At 27.7% G+C, this 26,587-nt stretch overlaps 3 protein-coding genes across 3 annotated transcripts in view; all 3 read right to left on the bottom strand.

Moving 5' to 3' along the window:
• LOC140919441 (uncharacterized) overlaps positions 1–3,052 on the bottom strand; it is an 11,604-nt gene extending 8,552 nt beyond the window's left edge. The window contains exons 1-2 of the mRNA XM_073365455.1: positions 2,986–3,052; positions 941–1,010 (exon numbers count right to left, since the gene is read on the bottom strand). Of these exons, the coding sequence (XP_073221556.1) occupies positions 941–1,010; positions 2,986–3,052 (137 nt within the window). The remainder of the gene's footprint in view (positions 1–940; positions 1,011–2,985) is intronic.
• Positions 3,053–12,973: 9,921 nt separating this feature from the next.
• Positions 12,974–15,563, bottom strand: LOC101514092 (heavy metal-associated isoprenylated plant protein 28). Its single transcript, XM_004490495.4, has 2 exons — positions 15,260–15,563; positions 12,974–13,544 (listed from the first exon to the last, which is right to left on the bottom strand). Exons 1-2 carry the CDS (start codon positions 15,390–15,392, stop codon positions 13,258–13,260), a joined length of 420 nt encoding a protein of 139 aa, XP_004490552.1. The 5' UTR covers positions 15,393–15,563; the 3' UTR covers positions 12,974–13,257.
• Positions 15,564–22,935: 7,372 nt separating this feature from the next.
• Positions 22,936–26,081, bottom strand: LOC101513750 (heavy metal-associated isoprenylated plant protein 9-like). The gene is made up of 5 exons (XM_004490494.3): positions 25,771–26,081; positions 25,148–25,364; positions 24,873–25,045; positions 24,378–24,468; positions 22,936–23,685 (listed from the first exon to the last, which is right to left on the bottom strand). The coding sequence occupies exons 1-5, from the start codon at positions 25,789–25,791 to the stop codon at positions 23,195–23,197; spliced, it is 993 nt and encodes a 330-aa protein (XP_004490551.1). The 5' UTR covers positions 25,792–26,081; the 3' UTR covers positions 22,936–23,194.
• Positions 26,082–26,587: the final 506 nt, after the last annotated feature.

The following is a 26,587-nucleotide window of genomic DNA, read 5'->3' as shown; positions in this document are numbered from 1 at the left end:
GCAGGACCCTGCCACCTGATATGTGGGATACTCATTCGAAACAATTTTATTTTCTTCACCATGGTTTGAGAAAAGGCAAAAATCTCACTCCACTAATGTCTCAATATAATGTATATTAGTGTGTCTCACTCACTTATTGTAAAATTTAAATTTTACTCTTACTAAATTTAATTAAATATTATAACATACTTCACCATGTCCAATGTGGTATCCTACTCATATTCTACTAATTTATCACGGTGAATTATGAGAAATATGTACCTATGAGAAATAAAATTTAGTCATAATTGTTCATGCATTTTATTAACTTAATTTCATATAACATTTCAGTCATTTATTTATTTTTTCTTGATTTGGTCATTTATTTATTTTTTATTGATTTGGTCATTTATTTATTTTTAAGTAAATAATTTGATCTTTTATGTTTTAACATGTTAACAATGTTATTCTTTTTTTACAATAATTCATCAAAATTTTCAATCAAAACTCATAAAATTAATTATCATCTTCAATTTAATACAAATTTCATCAAGTTTATAACTCAAATCTTCAAATAAACTCATATTTCATTTTTTTATATTTTTATAATAAAATTAAATAAATGACCAAATCGAAAAGAAAAAAAAGATAAATAACTGAAGTGTCGGTAAATTTCATAATTTTAAGTTGACAATACATTTGGGAATGCAATTATGTAAGGAATCTAATGATTAAAGTTGGATATTCAAATTACTCTTGTAAAAGTAAATAAATAAATTGAAATTACCAATCACATGAGAAAACTAATTAGTTAAATACCAAATTCACACGAGGAAAACACTAATATATATTCTCTAGCAAAAGAACATGCATGTCACATGCATTTTTTTTTACGGAGTAACTTGCATCTTTTATTCCCTAAGTTATCATCATTTTCTTAGAAGAAAGATTCTACACGTACAGCTTTCCAGGAATTGCATTTGAAGTTGTAACATGGATAAAGAATTGTAATACAAGCAATATAGTTTCCACTGAGTAACAAAATATCTTTCATAATGATAGTTTAGCACATAATTAATCAAATCAAATCAGACCGTGTAGCACTTATGATATTGTCACTGTTCAATAATTATGTCTCAAAACATAAAATCAACTGCACAAGTTGATTGAAATAAAATAGGTTGAAATAGTTTACATTTCATATCTAGAGGAAGATGACAAAACTATATATGGTTTTAGTTTTTTATTACTAGATATATCGGTCAAAAATACTTTAAATTTATAATTGTTTTTTGTTTTTATGTTAGAGTGTTGTGAAATGTAATTCATGTATTTTATTTAAAATGTATGGGTGTACTTGAGACCATGGGTAGGTTGACACTAGACAATAGTTGTGATTTTTTTTTTTAATCTAATTTTGGAATTTCCGCATGGTATTATTGTGTTGTGATTGCATTTTTTAAATTTCTTTATGTCTATTTTTTTTCTCGACATTTGGTATCAAAACTTTTGGTTTAGTCTAGAGAAATAAAATTCTTATATGCTACATGGTTGCAACATTGTCTGATCTTCTACATCAAAAAAGAAGGTGATACTAGAAAAGTGTTGTTTGAAAAAGGTCAATCGAGGAAAGACTTTGCACTTAAGTGGTCTTTTCTGGAATTGATTGAAATAATACATGTTGAAATAGTCTCATATTGTCTAGCATTGAAAAGAAAGAAATATGTTAAAGTTATATATATGATTCATGTTCTTTATTACAAGATTCGTTCAAATTAAGAGAAGAAGAATTATATGAATTGACAAACTCTCTTTGAAAGATGACCCAAGTCTTATATATATACAAATGGAACCAAAACTAGCAGACCTTACGAAACAACCTAAACTAAATTAAGTTATTAGTAGAGATAAACAAAGACTAACTTATATTTAATACTCTCCACAAGCTGGACGATGCACATCAAATAGACCAAGCTTGGACAATAGTTGCATGAAAGCTGGTTTCAGTAGAGACTTCGTTAACAAGTCTGCTATTTGAGCAACGAACGATATTGGGAACAACTTTATGAGGCCAAGGTAAATTTTCTCACGAACGATATGACAATTAATTTGTATATATTTGGTTCATTCATGAAATATTGGGTTGTGAGCCAAGTAAATTGTTGGTTGGTTGTCACAGTAAACAAATGTTGGTTTGCTGAATGTAATGTGAATGTCTTTGAAGAGGTAGTGCAACCATTGTATTTCACAGGTTAGGCTGGCCAAGCCGCAATATTCAACCTTAGAACAGGACCTCAAAAAGTGGAATGTTTCTTTGCTTTCCAAGAGATTAAATATGAGCCTAAGAAGACAACATAATATGTGACAGATTTCCTAGTGCTTGGACACGTAGCCCAATCTGAGTCTGCAAAACCAGAAAGACATGAATCAGTGAAAGAAGAATAAAATAAGTAATTTGCAAGACAAGATTTTAAATACTGTAGGATGCAAGTTGCAGCCTTATAATGGACAAGTCGAGGTTGAGAGACATGTTGACTCAGTTGCTGAACAACAAATGCTATGTTAGGCCGAGTTGTAGTAAGATAAATAAGTCTCTCAATGAGTCTCCTATATTGAGTAATATCTTCATAGAAAGGAGAATCAATACAATGTAATTTAAGAGAAGAGTCATAAGGAGTATTAGATGGTTTGATGGCTAGATGGCCAGTTTCATCTATTAATTCTAGTGTATATTTGTGTTGGTTAAGAATAATACCATTTGGTGATCTAGCAACCTCAATGCCAAAGAAATATCTAATACAACTTAGATCCTTTATTTTGAATTTTTCATCTAAATATGATTTTACCTGCTGAATTTCAATGTAGTCATTACCTGTGAGCACTATGTTATCAACATATATAATCAATGCAATGAAATGATCATTAAAATATTTCATAAATAAAGAAAAATCAATAGTGGAGTGAGTATAACCAAGAGAGGTAAGGGAGTTAGAGAGTTTGAAGTACCATTGTCTGCTAGCTTGTTTAAGGCCATAAATTGATTTATGAAGCTTTCAGATATTGGTAGTTCCATTACTGTCATTAGGAATTTTATAACCTAGAGATATGGTCATATAAATTTCCTCATGCAAGTCACCATGTAAAAAACATTGTTTACATCAAGTTGTTCTAAAAACCAATTTTTAATAGAAGCAAAGGCAAGAACAATTCTTACAATTGTTAATTTGGAAATAGGTGAAAATGTGTTAAAGAAATCCACACCTTCAAGTTAAGTGTATTCCTTGGCCACTAATTTGGCCTTATATCTCTCTATCGAGCCATCAGTGCATGTTTAACTTTGTAGACCCATTTACAATCAATACGAGTCTTATCATTTGGTAGATCAACAATAGACCAAGTATGAGTAGAATCAAGGGCGTGCAATTCATTATTCATAGCAATTTTCCAACAATATTGTTTACATGCTTGAGTATAAGTCTTAGGTTCAATTATAGAAGAAACAACTAAACAAATTTTTTTTATAAGAGGTATTGCAATTATCATGAAGTAAAACAGAACATAAAGAAAATAGACAGTTAGAAGACTGGATTTGTTTGTGGGTTGGTTTCCTAAGAAGTTCACAATAATAATCATTTAGATAGCTTGGCCTGGTTGTAATTCTAGTTGAATGTCTAAGGGGATAACGTATGGTACTTATTTGAATAGGTTGTCCATGATTAATGGTTTGAGTAGGGTGGTCAATATTAGTGTTAACATCATGATGAGGGGTTGGATTGGTGTGATTATGAAAATAATCAAGGGGTTCAAGGTATGTAATGTCAGAATGTAGTTGAGGGATAATAGGTGTAGGAGTATCATTTGTAACAACAGAGAAAGGATAAACCTGTTCAAAAAAGATAGCATTTCTAGAAACAAAAAAAATCATTAGTCTGCAAATCATATAAGAAATATCCTTTAATACCATCCCTATAACCCAAAAAGACAGTTTTTATAGCTTGTGGCTCAAATTTTGTTCTATGAGCATTTAAAATGGAAGTATAACCTAAACAACCAAAAAAATTGAGGTGTAGTAAAGTAGGAGGTGTATTGTGAAGTAAAGTAAATGGAGTTTTATTATTAATGAGAGGAGAAGGTAACCTGTTTATTAAATAAATAACATGTTGTACAGAAAAGTGCTTGAAACTCTTAGGCAAGTGAGCTTGAAAAGAAAGAGATCTTGCCACATCGAGGATGTGTTGATGTTTCCTTTATACAATTCCATTTTGTTGAGGACACTCAACACAAGACCTTTGGTGTAGGATCCCTTTAGATTTGAAAAACTCATTCATTGAAAATTAAGGTCCATTATCAGTGCGTAAACACTTTAATTTAGTGGGAAACTGTATTTCAATGTAAGAAACAAAGTTGATGATGTGATGTCTAGTTTCACTTTTAAATTTAATCAAAATTATCCAAGTAAATATACTATAATCATCTACAAGAATAAGAAAGTATTTATGATCAGAACTAGAGGAAATAAAATAAGAACCCCAAATATTAGCGTGCAAATTGACTAGTTCTAATAGGATAAGGTAACTTTATTTGTTTAGCAAATTGACATGTATCACAAGGCAAATTATTATTAAAGTTGTAAGAAATTAAAGGAAAATGTGAAGTAATACAATTATGTGTAGAATCAGAAATGTGACCTAATTTATAGTGCCATAAAATGGCAGAATCTGAAACAGAAAGAGTATTATTCGAAGAATTACTAGATATAGGGAGAGATATGTTTTCCTAAGCTTGGAAGACATAGAGATCTCCATGTTTATCAGTTATACCAATCACTTTCTTGGGGTAACTATGCAAAATGAAGCATTTATCAGTAGTAAAGGTGAGGTAGCATTTATATGAGGCAATCAATTTTGTTACAAAGATCAAATTGACATGAAAATATGAAAGATAGTACACATCATGCAGAGTAATATGTTCAAAGATTGGTATAGAACGAAATATATTAGTAGTAATGGTTTGACCATAAGGCAATTTCATAGTAATGAGTTGAACAATAACATGAGTATAAAAATGAACAAAATTATGAGTTATGTGATGAGTAGCACCTGTATCCATTACCTAATAGATAATCTGCTTACCTAATGGAGAGGAAACTGAATTAGTTGCGAGTGAAGGCTGAATCGGTGTTTAAGATGAAGAAAAAACAAGATTATTTTGGAGAAGTTGAAGAATTTTGATTATACTGGTTTTGAATAATAGTAAGAGATGCATCGGTGCTCTCTTGATCAGCAGGGGAGGAATCTTGAGAATCTGAAGCAGTTGCATTATTTAGAAAACATGTTTCCATTGTGTGGTTTGTTCTACCACAATGAGTATAAATTCGATTATAATTCTGATATTGACCACAACCAAACCCAGAATTATTGCATCCTTTACCTCGATTATTAGAATTGTTGTTGCCCCTTCCTCCTCCATTATAGTGATAATTTGAACTTGCATGGCCATAGCTTGATTTTTAGGGGCAGAATCAGAGGATGGTTGAACATTGAGTTTTCGTTCTTGACCAATAACTAAAGAAAATGTTTTATCCAATGAAGGGAGGGGCTCAAGAAACATGATTTGGGAACGAACATTGAAAAATTGTTCTTTCAAACCTTTGAGAAATTTTATGACCTGATCTTCATTCTTATATTCTCTAAGGTCAGTAGCAGCCCCACAAGTGCATTGAATTGCACAGGTGCAGTTGCGAGTGAGTCGAAACAAATTGATCCCATAAAGATGTTAATTTGGTGAAATAGTTGGTAATGTCGAGATTATCTTGCTGAAGTCTTGTGAGATCATCTTGGATATCTGAAAATTTGAAAGTGTCACATTAAGAGAGTCAATTTTCCTGATTTTTCCAAACGGTGTGTGTGTTGTCGATCCAAAGAATTGATTGAGTGATACTATCGGAAATCGAGCATTGCAACCAAGAGAGCACCATATTTTTGCAGCGAACCCATGGATCGTGAAGAACATGCGCATATGCCGGTTGAAGACAGGTGTCGTCGACAAATTTTAATTTGTTCTTGGAGATTAATGCGGCCTTCATTGCGCGTGCCCATGAATTGTAATTCTTGTTATCCAATAATGGGTTAACGACAACCAAAGATGGATTCTCAGAGAAAGGGATTTCAACCATTGAGGAAGAAAAAAATAAGGAAAAGGCAAGAACAAGGAGGTATTCAAGACTAGAAAATGTCTGACACCATATTGAATTAAGAGGAAGAATTATATGAATTGAAAATGGTTATGGTTTTTTTATCTGGTTTTGGAATTTTCACATTGTATTATTGTGTTGTGATTGTGTTTTTTAAATTTCTTTATATCTATTTTTTCCAACATTTAGTATCAAAACTTTTGGTTTAGTCTAGAGAAATAAAATTCTTAGTATGTTACGTGGTTGCAACATTGTCTGATCTTCTACATAAAAAAAAGGTGATACTAGAAACATGTTGTTTGAAAAGGGTCAATCGAGGAAAGACTTTGCACTTAAGTGGACTTTTCTAGAATTGATTGAAATAATACATGTTAAAATAAGATCATATTGTTTAGTATTGTAAAGAAAGATGTCAAAGTTATATATATATAATTCAAGTTCTTTATTACAAGATTCATTTGTTTGAAATACTTTAAATTTGCATTTGATTATTTTATTATCTTGTGTCAGAGTATTGCGAAATGTAATTCAAATATTTTTTTTAGAGAATAAATGTACTAAGGACCATGAGTATTGCATAGAAGTTTGTGTTGTAAAAAAAAATTCAGTTATTATCTAAATATCACTAGAAGTTTGTGTTGTAAAAAAAATCAGTTATTATCTAAATATCACTAGACAATGGTCATGATTCTTGTTAAGATTTTAAAATCTTCGTAATATCTTCTTGTGTTATAATTGTGCTATTTAAATTTCTCTTTGTTTATTATTTGTTTTAACACAAATTACAATAGACAGGGGAGCTTGCTTTGCCAATCCAAACAATCATATAACTTCAGCCCCATAACTTTCCCCATCCAAACAATCGTCGTAACATTGTGGTGGCCAAACAACATGCCCATTTGGTATGTGAGTTAACAATACAAGTGTATGTGGATGATTGTGCTTCTATTGGGTGGATCCCTCCTCAAGTCACCAATTAAAAGAAAGAAAGAAAATAAATTATGTGTGTGCGAGATGAGCTTAGCCCACACGTGTTTTGTATAATCTCTATTATATAAAAGCCAAACAAATATTCAGTAACAGTAGCATTAGCGGTGCGTGAAAATTGAGAGGCATCCAAATAAAAGAGTAGCAACCAAGAGAGAAAGAGATTTTTTTGATACAGTTGCTTGTTGTTGGTTTGACAAATTTGTTTGTTTCAGTTGAAATTTTAGTACGTTGTTCACTCACTGTATTTGATATTCTAATATTTTTATTAATAGTTTTACCTTATTTAAAAGTTAGTTTGTAATGTCAACTTTTGTGGAGGTGTTCTGTTATTATCGTAACGTGATGATTGTTGTTATTTAGTATTATTGGATAAACTTTTGGTTATACTCATTATTTGACGTATTGAAGTTATTTTTTTGTCTCAATGACTCATAGTTTTTATCTTTGCTTTAAAACGCAATTTTTCATGTTAAATTTATGGTCTCCAATTTATAGTTTTTTTTTTTCATTTATTGATATTAATTATAATCAGTAATTTTTGAATTCAAATTCCTCAAAGAATAATTAATTTAATGAATTTCAGTTGTACACTCTAAATCCAACAACTTCCACTAAAAAAATAAGTGATGAATGAAAGGAGTCATACTTAAGTTGTTAGAATATCAAATATAAATAAAAAGCCCCATATTTAATAAAAATATGTGTTTAAAATGAAATAATCAATATACTTAATATCTTATAATTTTGAATAAAAATGTGATATTCTAATAATTTATTTACTTGCGTTTAGTCTAATATAAATATCTATCATGACCAAATAGCTAGTTCAATAAATCCTTCATTGAGCTCTTTGGTTGGATTTTATCAAACAGTCTTAGATGATGAAAAGAAAGAAGAGATAAGTTTCAAAATAAGGACCTTTGTTTAGATTAGTAGATGACAAGATAATAAACGGTGGGAAAATCCTACTAATCAATGTAAAAGAAGCTTTTAAGAATGTCTTAATCGGTTAGTGGACCTTCACTTGAAATAACAGGATAACTATAGTGGTACCAAATTAAAATGATGAAATTTTGATTAGCTATAAACCCTATAATGAAATATAAATAAAACTAAATAAATTATGCATATTATCATTAAATATTGTCATATTTAATTAATATAATTTCAATAAAAAATTAAATCTACGTCTAAACTACTATTGATGACTAATAAATTGATTTATTAAAAATATAAAAAGTTAAATTAAACGAAGATATTTTATAAAAGTTATCTTTATATAAAAGAAAAATAATTTATGTATTTATCTCTATTTCATTTCAAATAAACAAAATAAATTTTACTTTATAATTCATCCATCATGATCGTTTGAAAATAACTTGAATTAATGGTTTTTCGGTTTTTAATTTTTACATGCTTGATAAACATTAAAGTCATTGACAGGGACACATGTTAATAATCGAATCTTGTTATGCGGCTCTTAGATTTTCATATGATATAATCGCTCTGGGTCGTGTCATAAGCAAAAATGAGTCACCTTTTATTAAGGATAGACTCATAATTCGTGTAGGTTGGATTAATGTACATAATTTTAAAATTTTGGAGATTTTAAAATATATTAATTATATGTTAAAATTTTGAGAGTTTTAAAATATTAGTTATATATTATCAATATTTATTATTTATTAGATGTCTCTGTTTATTGGTAGAACTTTTTGTATTATTTTATTATGTTATTTTTTAATTAAAAATTTAATTTTTAAAATTAAAACATAATTTTAATTTAAGACGACTTTAATTTGCTTATATCATGAAACACGTGGGGTATATATATATTGTATAATTGAGGAGGTTAGTATACTTCACTTTTCTGCAAAGGCACATGAACCGTAACAAGGGTATGTCCTTTCCATTTCCAATAATTCCAAGAATAAAGATAAGATATCATAGAAATTGACATGTTGATAAATAATGTAATGGATGACAATGTCTTATTTTCAATATATATAATTGACTTTCTATTATTATTATTATTATTATTATTATTATTATTATTATTATTATTATTATTATTATTTTTTGTTGTCTACAAAATGCATGTATTATATATTCTTCATTAGATAGATATATGTTCAAATTAGTAAAATAAAAAAAGAAAGATATATATTCAAAATATATTATCCATATATACAACAAGATATATGGTTTTGTCTTCCCCTTTATGTATGCTGCTGGTATCTAAGAATATATTGTTAATTTATAAAAAATATGATATTTTGTTGATAGGAGAGAATGTCTAAAAAAAGGCAATAGAGGGACATAGATGGTGCAACGAGTTTGAGAAAGGAAAACAATCATACTTTTAAATTGAAGTTGTAATTGCACTTATATTACAAAATATGGTCGACATAGTTATAATTTAGTTGTGGAAATTTCTAAAACCTTTTATATTGTAGTCATAATTATTGTTACATTTAAAACCACATAAGAAAGATATATACGTATGCATCGAAAATACTAAATATAACTAAAATAAGCATTGATGTAGCGTATGCTATAATAAAAAAAATGGGTTTCACTCTAATTTTTGCAGCTAAATTATCATATTAGCTAGAAGAAGAGAATTATCTCAAGGGAAAAAGGACAAAAACAAGCAGTCAAATTATGTGTATGATTGATGCCAAAACGAAGAACAAGTTTAGTTTATGAAGATTTTGATAACCTTAAAGTAAGTTCAATTTCAAATTCGATCTTATGCATTGGTCATTTGGTCTAAACCTTGAAAGCCCATTCTTATTTTATTTTTTTCTGGATAATTTGAAAACTTTGCATGATTCATGCTTTATTTTTCCAATAATACTCAATATCACATTTTAAATAAAGGCATACCTCAAGCCTCTGCAGCTGAAGAATAATTCAAGGTAAGGGAAAGTTTGAAAATTAAATGAATGAAAAATAATCAAAACTATAAGGAGTATAATTTTCTATAACAAAATATGTGTCATAATTACACATCAAATGCAAGAGTCTAACAACGCCTAATCCTCCAAAGAAATACTCTTCATCTCAACATTCATCAATTTATTATGCAATAAACAAATATATATTTCCTCAAACATAAAGGAAAAGAAAAAAAAAACTTGTTTCTTTTCCTAACAAAATTGATTAAAAGTAAACAAGAAAAGAAGATGAATCCAAAGAAAAAGAAGAAGAATTTGAGGAAGCAAAACGAAGATTCCTACTTCTTAGACCATTAAAACTCATGCCACTTCGTGAAAGAAATCGTTCTGTCACCCTTGTCAACACGGCGGTGTACTCGCCGAACATCTCCGTCATAATCACCACCATTATCATCTTTCTACCTTAGAACTTTTTCTTCTCCTTCTTCTTGTTTTGAAGACTTAGAATTTCTTATACAGAGAGATGAGATTAAAGGGTAAGGGAAAGTGTCCTATATAAATAATAAGACTCTTTTTGTTTATTGATTTGTTTGCTAGTTATAAGTTATTTACAATGTGTGGCTTGTGGCAATTGGTTTTCAATTGTGGGGTTGAAAAGTTTATATTATGTCCCACAAAAGCATAATATAAGAGGTTGGCAAAAAGGATTAGAGTTCTGGCACTTTCTGGTATGTATAATGAATTTTTAGGTACACAATAATTACCTTATTTTTACTTGGTAATTACCACAATGATTATATAATAAGATTGAATCATTAATTTGACTTTATTTATTTATGCTTCAAAAGACATACTCAATTCAACTAATTACTGAATTTTAGGTAAGACAAATTGATTAGAATATCAAATTTGAAATTTAAATTGATTTAAATTCACACACTGTTTATAATCATGATGGGGATGTAGAATTTAATGAAATGAATGAGATTTATATATGACATTAATTGTGTGGTCTAATCATATAGCTTTTGAGGAGCTGAGCTGGTTGATTTTATCGGAAAAAAAATAGTATTGAAGAATTTTGGAGTAGGTTGTAAGTTTGGAACACGAGGTTTGGTAGATGCATGTTTTGGATAATCAGGCTTGTTTGTGAGGCTTTTTGGCTAATTTTCGCAATTTCTTTTTGAAAATATGATTCAGTCAGCTCATGTATTTGCCTTACACATGGGTTTGGCAGATGTGAACTCATGAAATATCCAAATCAAGATAATTGATTTTGTTTGTGGTGGTAGAGATATTCATGAATCTAAAAGATTGCTTATGCATATAAGGAATGTAATGAATTTGGATTCTTTGGGTCACTTAGAAGTATTGAAATGACTTGATTGTTGGATGAAGATTGTATTTTTACATTATTAAATTAAATTTAAAATATAATTTGAAAATAATACGTTAGTTTAGATTAAATGTAGTTAAATTATCGTGTGGTCGTAGATATACTTAAGTCATTAGATCAGGAATAGACACTTCATTTTGAGTCTTATTTGAATTTTGATTTGATGAAATTAGAATATAAATTGTTGGCTAAATACCACTTGTGATCCCTTAACTTAATTTCAGTTAATGTTTTAGTCCTTTATTTTTATTTTTTTTTCGATTTAGTCATTTATTTTTATTTTAAGTGACAATTTGATCTTTTATGTTTTAAAATGTCAACAATGTTATCTTTTTTTTTTTTACAAAAATTCATCAAAATTTTCAAACAAAATCCATAAAATTAATTATATTTTGTAATATAAAATAAATTTAATCAAATTTGTAACTCAAATCTTCAAATAAACTCATATTTGTCATTCTTTATTTGATGTTGTTGGAGATGAAAATATGAGTCTATTTAAAGATTTAAGTTATGAATTTGATGAAATTACATTATATTGAGGATGATAATTAGTTTTGAGTTTTGTTTGAAATTTTTTATGAGTTTTTTGAATTTTTGCAAAAATTAAGTATAATATTGTTGACATTTTAAAACATAAAATATCAAATTGTCACTTAAAATTAAAATAAATGACCAAATCGAAAAAAAAAAAAGATAAAGTACTAAAATGTTAACTGAAATTAAGTTAAGGGACCACAGGTAGTATTTATGTTTAATCTTAATTCAAGAACTAAGATATCTAATTGCAGTGACTGTAGGATATTTTATTGGATATAACTCATAATTTTATAATGAATGAATATGTCACTCAAGTGATTTACTGTTAATCTTGTATAATGAACGGTATTATTTAAACACAAGTTTTAATCTGTAAACTCTAAACTTGAAATAGTACAAAAATACTGCAAATGCTATAAAGTTAAAAACGTAGGTACAATTGGTCCAATTCAATGATAAAATATATTGCGTTCAATTATGACCATTGTGTGATTGCATAGAATTGAAATTCAAATGAAATGTGATTATGTAAAAAATGGAAGGCTAAAAATAAAACGGTGGTCATAGTTGTCTAGCAAATTATGTTATCTGAAAAAAAAACTTGGAAAAGGGGTGAATAGTTTAGGAGATATAGATCTCCCAGAAAGGCCCACTATAACATAGGACAATGGTATTGGTAAAAGCAGTAGAACAAAATGTACCTTCAAGTGAACATAAATTGTCTCAAACAAGAATAATCCAAATATAGCATAATGAGTGCTTGATTTTTATAGCATAGACTAGTTGTAATTTGTTGAGGCATCATCATGGTGTTGTGATACCAAATTCATTAAGAAAGCTAAATTAAATTACATGTAAAAAGGAACAATGCAAAGGATCGATGCTAGAAAAACCAAATGCTAGAAGAAGAAAATATATACAACACAATCATTCAAACATTTACACTCATTTTTCACAAGCTCTGTTACTATATATAGATTTTAAATATATTAAAATTCAAATGCATCAATATGAATTTATTTTACTAATAATTTTATGAATTAATTTAAATGATAGAAGACACATTCGATCCTTAAATTAATTATCTAAAAACATATTTAAAAATTAAAATAACTATAAAAAAAACACATTTAGATATATTTTATAATTTTGTTACTATAAAAAACTATTCTCACAACATCACATATTCAATGATCAAAATGAACATTACTCGAATTATTATTAATTAACCCATCGCTTCCACTTGTCACTTGTTCATTTTAGAAAGAGTATGATCTTGTGAATACCTTCTTCCATGCCTTCAAACTTAGAGACCGAACCTTAGTTAAAGATAAAGAAGGCTTAAAAACTTTGTGAGGAAAAGTTGGTAATGAAATTGGTGAATATGAAGGTGCTTGTGAATCCTCTAATACAACATTTTCTTCTTGGTTCCAAAAACAAGCCTCGTTTCTCTTGCTTCTTACATTTTGTAGCACATCATATTTGTTACAAATTCCCCATACAGTCACCTTTTGTTGACAATAATCCACATTTATTGAGTATATCCCTGCCATCAATAATCATTAAGTTGCCATAAAATATTTTGACAAAAAAAATTAACAATTTAATTTAGCTGAGAAACATCTTACAAGAAAATTAAGAAGATAGGGTAGTTTTACTTTTAGATGGGTCTAGGTGAGTTTTCTATAGAAAGGGAACTCACTATTTATGCACAGTAATAATGTCACCGAAAGTTATAATATTTGAGGCTTAAATTCAATGTCATGCTATATGAAAGGGACTATTTATACAAGCACCATGTCTTTAGACTTATTAGCTAAATTGGTCAAAAAAATGTCTTTTAGACTTTATGACTCGAGAATTATGTAGTAGTTGCTGAATGAATTGAAAAATGTAATTCAAATTATAAAAGTTGGAAAAGAATATGAAAGTCGGATAATGTGTTTGTGTTTGACTTTGCAAACCATAGGCCATAACATTGTTTAATGGTCAAATTTGTTTCTTATGATCCACGGAACAATTTGATAAAGGTTCTACTACTGGTTGTCTCTGGCTAAATATTTTTCTGCAATTTTTTAATAGAAAATTTAATTTAATTTTAGAAATTTAATGGGGAAGTAAGTTAAGGCCCAACTTTACTGGTCAAAATCCTCTAAATTTCTAATAAAATGAATGCTTCATTTTTATGAGAAAAATAGATACAAGTTAAATATTGGTGAAATCCACTTTTAAAAAATGGGTGTCACCAATATGTTTTAAAATAGAGAAAACCTTAACTCAAATTTTATCCATTACACTTTTATAAAAAACCACACATATATTAGAAAACTTACTTCTAAACGGAAAAAAATTGTATTTTTTTTGAATGTATATATTCTCAATCTAATTTTAGGGGTGGTAAAAAGGCAGACCCACAAGATATCACTCAGTAATTAGACTCAGCCCACTATCTCTAATGTACAATGGGTCCAAGAACAAATTTTTTGAAAGCCCATGACAAACTAGACCAAAGTGGGACACCTTATAATATTTATAATAATAATAATAATAATAATAATAATATAATCATAATAATAATAATAATAGTAATAATAATAATAATAATAATAATAATTATTATTATTATTATTTTAATAATAGCTTATAACATTATTATAATGTATTTTCAGCCTAAAAATAGCTTATATAAAATTATTTTTCGGTTGTGTCAAAAGCAAGTTATGTTGTTAACAATAATTTGAAAAAGCATAATGTTCATTGTTACGAAATTATAATTAAAGAAAGACAAATATATCACTACTCTAAAATGATAATTACTTTTGACTTCACCCAATAATTTCAATATTACACTCATACTATGTTTAGTCAGTTTTAACCGATTTATTTCAAACTTCATATTTATTTTGTTTGTATGAAATAATAATTTTTTCTTAATTTTCAATCATAGAAACAACTTATATACATAAGAATTTTTATAGAAACGGTTATTGAATAAACAATTAATTAAATTATTTATCCAAACACATTTTTAATGCAAAGTTGGCATTGTTTAGCATTTAATTTCTTATTTTACATCGAATAAGAGAACATAAACATAAAAGAGAAATAACCACTATTTTATCAACAACAAAAAAAATAAAGCAACCACTATTGATTGTTTATCAAGGTAAGTTGATAATCAATTTTCACTTCCTAATTAATTTCATGTGGCGGTAGATATTTTTCAAATTAAATAAATGAAATGAATGTTATATAATTTACCTTTGAGAGTGGATAAGGTTTTCTTTATTTTCCTCTCGCAGCCATAAGAATACAAGGGTACCATCATTTCAACATATTGTGCCTCAACAATATTATTCTTATTGTAAGCTGGAACAATTTGCATGTTGGCCATTCTGATCACTTAATTGTCTCAACTCAACTCACACCATCCAGTTATTTTACTAAGCAATAATATGTTTTAGATTGCTCCTATTTGGATGTACTCTCGAATTAAGACTTATATAAAGTCTTTGTCCAAGATATGGATCATGGCCTGTTCCATTAGATTCTCTTAAAAATAAGCCTTTACCATTATTCTCTTTTTCCTTTATCTTCTTTTAACATATTTTTTCTTTATGATATGTTTTATTTTGTCTTTGAGGATGAAGATAGACTCTTCCCAATTCAATAGTTCTCAATAGTAAGTAAAGTATAAAACAAGTCTTAATATATGTGGCCTTTTTGTGTGTACAATTTATCTTTGTTAACAAAAAAAATTAATCACAAATAATTAGTGTTTTTAGCCCTAAAGCAAATGATTTAGTAGCTTACTATTGGATCAACATCGATCAATAGGAGTTTTTTTGTATAAACTAAATCATTTTTAAAAATTAAATAAAGTCAATATTTTATAAAAGTATATTCAGTTAATATATAATTTTTATCATTATAATATTTTTTTAATAGTTTTTTAAAATTGTACACTTATTTACCATTCTAAAGATTTAAACATATTTGACCATATTATATAAAAATATCACCTTTTCAAATTAAAGTGTTAAATGACAATTTTTAAAGATTTATTTTCTTTTTTATTCCTTAACAAATGTTTTTAGGATATTTGTTAGCATTATCCAAATTTACTTAATAATAAACTTTAAAAGTCTTAATATACATGATCAATGATGTCCAAATTTGTGGTTTCTAAGCCATTTAACCTACTTAATTAAGTATAAGTAAAATAACCGACATTTAAATTAAATATGTTTCTCTCTATCTCACAGGTGATCGTACTGTAAATAACGATTTAAATTTTTTAATATTTTTTAAAGGTTTTTTCTAGATTACATTTGAAGAATTGTGAATAATTTATCTATTATTTAATAAATATTAGTCACACAAATAAATTTGCATGTGAAGTAAAAATTAACTAGTTAGTGGATACTACTTAAAAATTTACTGAGCAGACAAATTTTAATTGGTTGTTAGAAATACTATTTTTTTCAACACTCACTCTAATACATACTCTTTTATCATGTAACTTCTATGTGAGTCATATCACTTTATGTGTCATTTATTTTCAAAGTGTAGAATTTATATAGATTTCATCTAGTGTTAAAAAGACAGTTTTATAATTCACTTTCTTTTATTTATAATTTTTTTAATTTATGTGAATTAAGAAAATGGGACACTCATTCTAGAATTAGATGAGTAATTAGTATTCTCTCTATTTTACAATGAATGTCATTTTAACAAAAAAAATTATTTTATTTTTCATTTTTTAATGTAAAATTTGTACAATTTATAAAGTATTATTGTACTTTACACTGATAATAGTAAAAAATTCATCATAAATTAAAATGAATAGTTTGGTCAAATGAACTATCTCTTTTTTTGAATTATTATATTTTTTAATACGTGTGTAAATATTTTAAATCACAATCATTTCCAGATGAAATGAGTATATAATAAATTAAATTAAAGTCTTAAATTTTAATAGATGTATTTAAGCAAATCAAGTCATCCTTAATTGCCTTTGTTTAAGAAAATTGTTATCATATACTATGTTTGGTATATGCGTGGGTGTGACATGGATGACTGCAAAGTTGTGTCATCGACCTCTATGTTGGTCAATAAAAAATGGATACAACGTATTCTCCTTTATTTATTTTTTTCGTATTGGGAATTGGAAAGTTTTGGAGATTGGCTCCATGTGAGTTGTTTTTCCTTACGAAAGAAGATATTGCATTGAATTGAGAAGAGTAATTGATTAATTAATTAAGACTCATAACTTAGCAGCATTGCATTAGGACATGATCATTGTACCTTACCAAATATTTTACTAACTTTTTCAATATGAAAAATGGACGCTTTAGGCACTAATCATCGATGCTAATGCCATGATGCACATGCAATTGTGTTGTTCCATTTGTTTCATTTGATCCAAGGTGAAACATATAGAGGCTAGATACAGAAACCATATATAATAACATTCCGGTAGCTAGAGTTTTTTATTTTATATGTCATTCGAAAGTTTTACATGTGTATTTAAATATTATTTATCAAAAATATTAACTAAATAAAATTTAACTTTTTTGAATTTTTATTATTTATAATAATGAACATTGAATGTTTCTTACGATAAAATGTAACAAATTAGTATAATAAATAGACAATAACATGATATTTAAATTTTGTAAAATAATATTTTTAAAAATACTAAAATTAATAAATTTGATTCATGAAATTAATAGTTAATTTATTAATTTAAGACTAATGTATTAAAACTTTTTAATTTATAAATATATCGTAAAAATTCTTATATTGTTTAATATTCAATCATTTAATGTTATGCTATTTTTAATTTAATTATTTTGAATTAAATTTAAAATTTTGAGTAAATCAGTCTGGAATACCATTATACAACAAACTCTAAAATAAAGAATTTGTCTATATAATACAGGAGACACGTGTTGTGAGCTTGCGCATAATACATGCATTTCAAAACGATTTCATCAAAGAAACCATAGTAGATGCATGCCATTAAGTTATTACTTGTCTAAAGATATATGTTTTTGAATTTAATTGGCATTGGTATTCACCGTGAATTATATATTTTTTATTTCTGAACATCAATTATAATCATTTAAAAATCATAGTGGTCGACAAATATTATTTGCACCATAAAAATCTAAGTGTTAACAAAGTATGGCCAACGGTCGAATTGGAGTTGAGCCGAATTAGGACTAGCCGAATCTAGTTAAGTCAAATTTCCCACATCTTAGACAAAGACCATTTAATCCTCTACTGCAAGACTTTTCAACTCAAAGAAGGCTGATAATTCAACAAACTCATCCCTAACATTTTAGACAAAAGGTGAGTGATAGATTTATTTAAATATATACTAATATATAAAAGTTAAAGGATAAATCTAGAGAAATTTATAATTCACTTGTTCATCGTTATCTTTTTCCCTTTCAAAGCACGATTTTTCTTTTACTCCTATTACATAGGGCAATTTTCTTTTATGTTTTTAAAATATTCTAAAAAAGATATATTTTAAAAGTTGTGTTCATCCAAATTTTATTTTATTTTTTAAATTATAAAAAATTACATTTCAAAAATTTCATATTCATCTAAATTTTTAATTTTTTTTTAAAAATTATGAAAAAAATTACATTTTGAAAGTTTTATATTCATCTAGAGTTTTGAAATTTTATTAAACATTTAAAAATATTGTATTTCAGAAGTTTCACATTCATGCAAAGTTTAGAAATTCTTTTTAATTTTTGAAAAAATTGCATTTCGTAAGTTTTACATTCATGCATAGTTTGGAAGTTCTTTTAACTTTTGAAAAAAATTGTATTTCAGAAGTTTCACACTAATACAAAGTTTTAAATTTTTATTTTTTAACTTTTGGAAAAATTACATTTTAAAAATTTCACATTCATGTAAAGTTTCAAAAATTTTAAAACTTTTGAAAAAGTTACATTTCAGAAATTTTACATTCATTAAGAGTTTCAAATTTTTTTAAACTATTAGAAAATTTTAATTTCAGAAGTTTCTCATTCATCCAAAGTTTTGAATTTTTTTAATACTTTAAAAAAAATTATTTTAGAAGTTTCATATTCATCCAAAAATTGATTTTCTTTTTTAACTTTTAGAAAAATTGTATTTAAAAACTTTCACATTCAACCAAATTTTTTATCTTTTTTAAAAAAAACTAAGAATTTACATTTTGAAACTTGCAATTTTAACCAAATTTTCGAAAATGGGAGAGAAATAATTTACTTATATTTCGAAAAAATTTCAAATGGTTAAAAAAGACAAAAATGTATTTTTATATACTTTCTGGTACATTTTACATACTCTCGTATTTGATCTATGGGCTTTTGAGCATTAAATAAATTTTATTTTTCGTTAAGTAATAAAAAATAAAAACGAACAAACTTACATAAATTTAACATTTCTTAATAGTTATGTCAAATACTAAATGAACTAAAGTTTAAGGACGAAACAAGTATCAAATTAGATACACTTCAATCAATGCAACTCTTAATTTTTTTACTTTCAATGACTACTTTCAAACTTTACTTATGTTATTCTCCTAGTAATTCTCTTCAACATACTCCTAACTTAATGTACTTTGTAGTTACGGAATCCACAGGAGAATAGTTTATTCATCTGTGTCATCTTTGAATAAAAAAATAGCTCTTAAAAATGCTATTAAGTTCATTCCTTCAACTAACTAAAGTTTGATATAAATTTGGCATGCCCAATGAAATCAAATGGGCAAACAGGATTAAAAAATCTAATTTGCATGATCATGATTACAATTGACTATGCACATACCCTGTGGTAAAAGTCTTAGTAACAAAGGTATTTCGTCAACATCCAAAAATAATGTCTCATTTGCAAGTCACTTGAACCAGTGCCCACTTTTTATATGTGTACCATTAGTGCTCTAATATTGAAGCAACAATAGTCACAATGGATCCACTTAACTTAGAACAAACAATACTCATGATCATGTTCTTCATTAGACAACAATTAGATATGAATTAACACAAACTTAAATGTACCAAATTTCTCAGCATTTGATAGACATTGTCAAACCTATGATAGACAATAAGGTTCAACATGTTAGAAAGTTGGAAGTCAAAGTAGTAAATTTAAGAAATACTTCAGCTATATTAGTTGTTCCAAGACAATAAGGTTACCTTAGTCTGACATATGTTGTTTCACAAGTCTAGTCGATTAACGTTGTAGATTGTATGGTGATTTGTTTTAATTAATGTTGTAGATTATATAATGATTTGTTTTCTGGTAAATATAATGAAACTTTTGTGGTGTAGTTGAGATACACGGTTTCCTATATGTCAATCGTTTTATCTCATTCGATAAGTACAAATGACTAAAAGGTCCAAGTAAGGCATTAAGACTAGTTGACATGACACAAGTTCCACCATATGGTGCTATGCAAGTTGATAACTTGTCTTGTGTTGGAGAATAGACCTTTGTCCATAGGAAAAACCGCTGAGTTAATTTTTTTGATATCCAGAGAAAAAACATGGGGAATACCCACCTACTTCGCCCAATTCAACATATTTCACCAACCAAATTCTGAAGTATTTATCCATACTTTGACATATTTGCAAATCCAGTTAGAGTAGCTAATGGTCATGTGTGATCAGACATGGACTACATTTCTACCATACTCCCATAACGTGTCAACCACTACATGAACAATCATAGGGTACCAACGTACCTCTAATTCAAACTAAATAGGGATTCCAAAATCCCTAAGATCCAATGTAGAGCCAACCATTTGTAATCGAACCAATGCCTCATGGCCTACAATGGTTGGATCCTAATCTTAGTCAACACCATTAAGATGTATTTTGGCATGCAAGAAGAAAAACTTTGATACAAACCAATTCTAGAATCTACCACTGTCCAACAAATAGCACCGGACAACGAAAAAGATTATAGTAACAATGAATTTGAATATTAATACGGTGATGAATCTCAAATGCATGAAAATGTTGGCGACAATGATGAAAAATATGATAAAAAGATAACTAAAATGATGAAGAAGAAGACGCAATTTATGTTTTTTTTTATAGAAAAAGATTGAAACATTTGAGATTAATTTTAGGTTAAAAAAAGTTATAATTTAATTATATTGAGTTTTTTTTTGTTAAAAGTAATTATGTTTTAACGGTGTTACAATTTTTATAATATAAATTGGATGAAATAATTATTTTAAAATAAAACTATATTTTCATGAATGTTAACCAAACAAAAAAACTTACGAGATCAAAATCAAAAAAAGTTATAATTGCAAAAACCAAAGACATATTTAAACTTATATATATGTATCGGAATATATCTGGTGAGAATGAAAAGAAGAATTATGAACCGTAAGATCCAAATAAATAGTTGAGATTAAAAATATAATTTTCGATATCACATGTGTAACCATTCACTATATTAATTCTCATTTTCATTCACCCTTTTATCTTCTCCAACTCACTCTCATCTATCATGGCTGCACAATTTGTAATCGTGGCTGATAATTTAATTATTACAAACATTATCATCATTATAAATCTGGTGAAACTTCATCAATAGATTCTCTAGTTAACTAGATAAATCACCAATGCTACATTTTCTAAAGGTAAGCAAACACGATCCTTCTCTTCACTTAAACTTTGACGTTTTCAGTTTCAACAACTTTGTACGATTCAATCTGAATCATTATCGAAAATTTTTTTGGTTCTTCAAGAAGATGAAACCCCAACTTATTCAACAAATTGCCCCATTTGTTAAACTTATTCGGTCTTATAAATCCTTAGATGAAATGATGAATGAAAAATGGGAATTGATACTTTAGAGAAAAACACATGTTATTAAAAATGATACTTTTAATCTCAACCATCTAATTTAATCTAAGGATTTATAAGTGTTCCTTTCATTTTCACATAAATAAAAAAGGAAAATTTGTTTAACAAGAATATGTTTAACATCCATTATCATCATGGATAGAACCTAAAACATTGATTAGTCTAAAAAATAAAAATAAAATTGTTTGATTATTTTTTTTATGAATAGAAGTTAAAATGTCGACTAATTTAAAAAGAATAAAGTTTGTTTAACTATTCATTTTCTTTATAATATCAAGAATGATGAAATCAGTAAAAAAAATTGTATGCATTTAGGTCATTAAACATGTATTATTATTTCCACCACCCCTATTCATTGTTTTAAACTCAATATTTTAAAAGTTTTTATTTTATTTTTATAATTTGAATTGTATATTGAATATGTGGGGCTCTTGGATAATGTAGCAATGGCAGGTATTGCTTTCTCTCTTCAATTATGGGTTTTGTGACTTCCATCTTATGTCAACTAATATATCACTTCCAAAATATCACATGCTAACAACCGATCTATGTGTTAGAATAGCAAAATTGATTCTACAGTGAGATGATAAATGTGCAAGAGCACTAGCTTGATTGCAAATTTTGGTTAATTCTGTATGTGTCTCTGATAACTGAATAGTTGTTGTAATTTTTTATTATGCAATAAATTAGAGTTACAAATACAATATAAATTGTAGACTGCATCGTGTGATGTGGCAGCATGGCAGCATCGTTAGATTGTAACTGTGGTGTCATCATAATTAACAACAAAAACAAATGCTGCAATTTGATATAAAATGAAATATAAGCTAAAATGATAGTTGAAATATTGATATATATAGAGAAAAAAAAATTAATTTAGATACATCAATTTTTTAACTATTATTTTTATTTTAAAGAGAGTATTAAAGTGATAGTGAGCTATAAGATTAATATTAAATTACAGTGTATTTTATGTTAATAAAAAAAATTCAATGTAAAACCCAAATTATACATTAAATTATAACAGAACAAAAAGAAGAAAAAAAGCAATGAGAAAGAAGTTGAAGGTATACTCATATTTCACAAGCATTTGTACAACATTGATCTATGACTGAAGTTTAATAACATGTCGTACATACATAAAAAAAGACAGAACGATATATTAATCAACTCATTATTATAATATGATTCCATTTAAACACATTCTTCCATATTCCACCAACCAAACTCCAAAAAATCCTCAACATTGATGGTATTTTGAATCTACTTAGAACCCTTTTGTTCTATCTCTCTTATTCATATAATGAGTTTATGAAATAGAACATGCATTAGGATTTTCATCACTAAATAGTTGAGGTGGTGGAATTCTTTCAATAACATAAAGTGGAGGATATTGATAATAATACATCATTCTCTTAATTCCTTCTTCATCAATGTTAACAACAACTCCATTATTCTCTTCTTTTTTGCCTTCTTCTTTTCCTTCTTCACTACCCTTTTCTTCTTTATTCTCATTCTTGTTATTTTCATCACTACCTTCTTCTTTCTTTTGTTCCTCTTGTGATTTCTCTTCTTCTTTCTTATTCTCTTCTGGTTTAGCTTCTTCTTCTGCTGATGCTGCAGGTTTCTTCTCATCACCTTCTTTACCCTCTTCTTCTTTCTTTTCGGGTTCGGGTTGAGGAACTATTTTCGCTTGCTTTTTCGTTCGTCGATAGACGTAATCGACTAACTTGTTTGCATCCATGGTTCCTGTCACAGTTACCTTCCCTGTGCTAAACTCTGTTACTGCTGTTTGAACTCCTACAATATTGTTCAATACAAGTTTTCACATTAATTGCAAATAAGTACTGGATTCAAGCGAAAAAGGGACGATGAGTTTTCATCGAAAGTTAGTGTAAGACTAATTTATACTGACGAGACACTCTTGTTGAATAAAAGAAAATGTATTAAAAAACTTCGTTAAGTGAATGACATGGATGATTCTTAAAGTTATGTTCTTTCTTAATTGTATTTAAGCATGAATATAAACGTGTTTAATGTTTAATCACTATTTATTGACAAAATTAGACCATTACAAGAACATCTTCTATTTCTTTCACTCTTTGAGACACAATCTCATGCATAGAGCATGGACCATAGGGCCCACACTACATGATCACCAACCAATTTGCTCAAAAGAATGCCACAAAAAGAGGGTCCATCTTCAATTAATGCTGACATGGTCCTTATGTGATGGATACAAACATAAAAAGATGGACATGCCCAAATTCAGGAGTAGTGATTATTCATCCTTTTATTGGATCCGTTGTTAAAAAAAAATCTTCAAGAAGTTAATTTGTCACAATCATAAAACTTCAATTGGCACTAGAGAATTTAATCACTAAGAAAGTAACTGTCTATTTCTTCCACTTTTATCTACATGTCCTTTTCTCATTGAGAAATAAAAAAATTATAACCATCATATTGAAATCAAGAAGGAAAAAGTTTGGTACCTCTCATTTGGAGTATCTTTTTCTTGAGTTGCTCAGCACATGCCTCACAATGCATGTTTACATTAAGTTCCACAGTTTCTGGTCCACTAACCTGAAACACCAAAAAAAATTCATTGTTTATAAGAAGGACAAAAAAAATAGTATGATTGTCACAAATTATTTTAAAGGGTGTGAAATTAACCATCTCATTGATAAAAAGAAACTGTATTTTTGTGAGAGGAAAAGTAAAAAATGTATATTAAGCACTCCACCTAAGTTTTTATATCAAACATTTTGTTATAGTGTTAAGAAGAGAAAAAAAAGATTGTGGTTAGAGTTTTAAATAAAGGTCTGTGATCTGAGCCGCGACATAACGGTTTTTTATGTTGTCCAAACTACTATATTTGCGACCATAATTGAGACTGTATCGACCACATTTAAGTACGATTTTGTGCAATGTCTCGAATACAATTGTTAGTGCGACCGCAATTAAAATTAACCATGATTGTAAAATACCTGAGAATTGACAACTTCTGGTATAGGTTCTCCTTCAGCTGGAGGCAATGGAGATATAACATTTGCTCTTCTCTTTGTTTTCTTAGTAATTGTATTACATATAGCTTGAGGCTCCACTATACCTTTTATAGTCACTTCATTTTTAGCCATGTCAATTACCACTCCCTCAACTCCTATTATCAAAACATAAACACACAAAAGAAAATGAGTACACATATGATGCATGCATGACATTTGGAAACAAAAACTAAAAGACAAATGTAACAAATATGAACCTCTCATTTTCATAATTGATCTTTGAATCTTCTTTGCACATCCTACACAATGTAAGTCCACAAAAAGCACACATGGTGATGGTGGTTTAGGCTCTTCTTTCTTCTCTTCTTCTGCTGGCTTTTCTTCTTTGCTTTCTTCTTTCTTTTCTTCTGATGGCTTTTCCTCAACCTTTTCTTCTTTCTTCTCCTCTTCCTTGGCTTCAGCCTTTGGTTGTTCCTATACTCAATAAAAAAATGAAGAAACAACTTAATTAAGCACTTATATGTATAAGTTATTTCTATAACAAAAATTAAAATAAAATTAAACAGTTTTCATATAAATTATAAGTTATTTTCGTAAACTATTTTCGAAACAACGTATGAACATATCATCCACATTTGTTTTCCAAATTTCTTTCAAACCGTCTCAAAAATAGTTATGTAAATAGATAAGTTCATTGATCTAAGTTATGCTTATAAGCTGCATTGACCGCATTCTTCCACATTTATCTGCAGTATAAAAATTTGCTACTTCACTACAACTGCAATTTAAAACTATGATCTAAGTAGTCCAACTATGACCAAAGTAATAAGAAAAATAAAAAAGAAAGCATAATGTCATTGGCAAAAGAAAGTTATGTTACCTGTTTTGCTTCCTCACCCATTTTGGTGTATGAAATATATCAAATTACAATTCTGATTTTGGAAAAGAAATGCTTAAACCATACAAAAGATGAAGAAGGTTATTATTACACAAGTGTATAGAGAAGTTATAAGTGATATTATAAAGAAGTATAAGATGAATGGATGAAGTTGATTATTGATTATTAGATTATAAAGTTAAAACCAAGTGATTCATAATCACATGCAATGCCACTAACTGCAAAAAGAAACTCTAAGTTTATAATATTTCTTTTTAGAAATCTTTTCAAAGCTTTGAAGATTGAATTGAAGTGAGCAGCTTTATAGATAAAAGGGGGATTAATAGTGAGACCAAGTGGGAAAGAGAGAGAAAATGAAAGAGAAAAAAAGTTTTTTATTTTTTTGAAAAAAATAAAATAAAAATTATAATAGTTCCATTAACCACCGACTAATAGAATTTTGATAAGAATGTGACTAGGTGGTGAAGTGTCATTCTGTCAGACATGCATGTCATATGTGTCTCTGTAGCACCTCATTATGACAACCTGGATAGTTACTAGGTGTGACTCTATGCTTTTACCACCTAATTCTCACTCTCATATACATGTCTTTGGATTTTTATTTATGAAAATTAATTTTAAATAAATTGATTTTATTAAAATACAGTAGTGTATAAAGACAAAAACTTCAATTCTAAACACAACAAATTTTACTCAAAATCAATTATCCACCTCTAAAATAATTTTACCATTAATAACATACACATGGGTTTTATTCATTTTAATTATCACAGAAGAATTACTGTATTATTCAGCAAAT

The sequence above is a fragment of the Cicer arietinum genome, chromosome 2 (genome assembly GCF_000331145.2).
Source record: "Cicer arietinum cultivar CDC Frontier isolate Library 1 chromosome 2, Cicar.CDCFrontier_v2.0, whole genome shotgun sequence".
NCBI classification, from domain to species: domain Eukaryota; kingdom Viridiplantae; phylum Streptophyta; class Magnoliopsida; order Fabales; family Fabaceae; genus Cicer; species Cicer arietinum.
Note: the sequence above shows the minus strand (reverse complement) of the source record. Positions and strands in the feature narration are given on the sequence as shown.

Excerpts from the sequence above, each read along its gene's own strand:
- LOC101514092 (XM_004490495.4), bottom strand. The coding sequence starts at position 15,392 with ATGGCCAACATGCAAATTGTTCCAGCTTACAATAAGAATAATATTGTT. Across the intron at positions 13,545-15,259 it reads AACCTTATCCACTCTCAAAG|GGATATACTCAATAAATGTG; the intron begins GTAAATTATATA and ends TATTGATGGCAG.
- LOC101513750 (XM_004490494.3), bottom strand. The coding sequence starts at position 25,791 with ATGGGTGAGGAAGCAAAACAG. Across the intron at positions 25,365-25,770 it reads TGGGTGAGGAAGCAAAACAG|GAACAACCAAAGGCTGAAGC; the intron begins GTAACATAACTT and ends TATTGAGTATAG. Across the intron at positions 23,686-24,377 it reads AAAGATACTCCAAATGAGAG|GAGTTCAAACAGCAGTAACA; the intron begins GTACCAAACTTT and ends ACAATATTGTAG.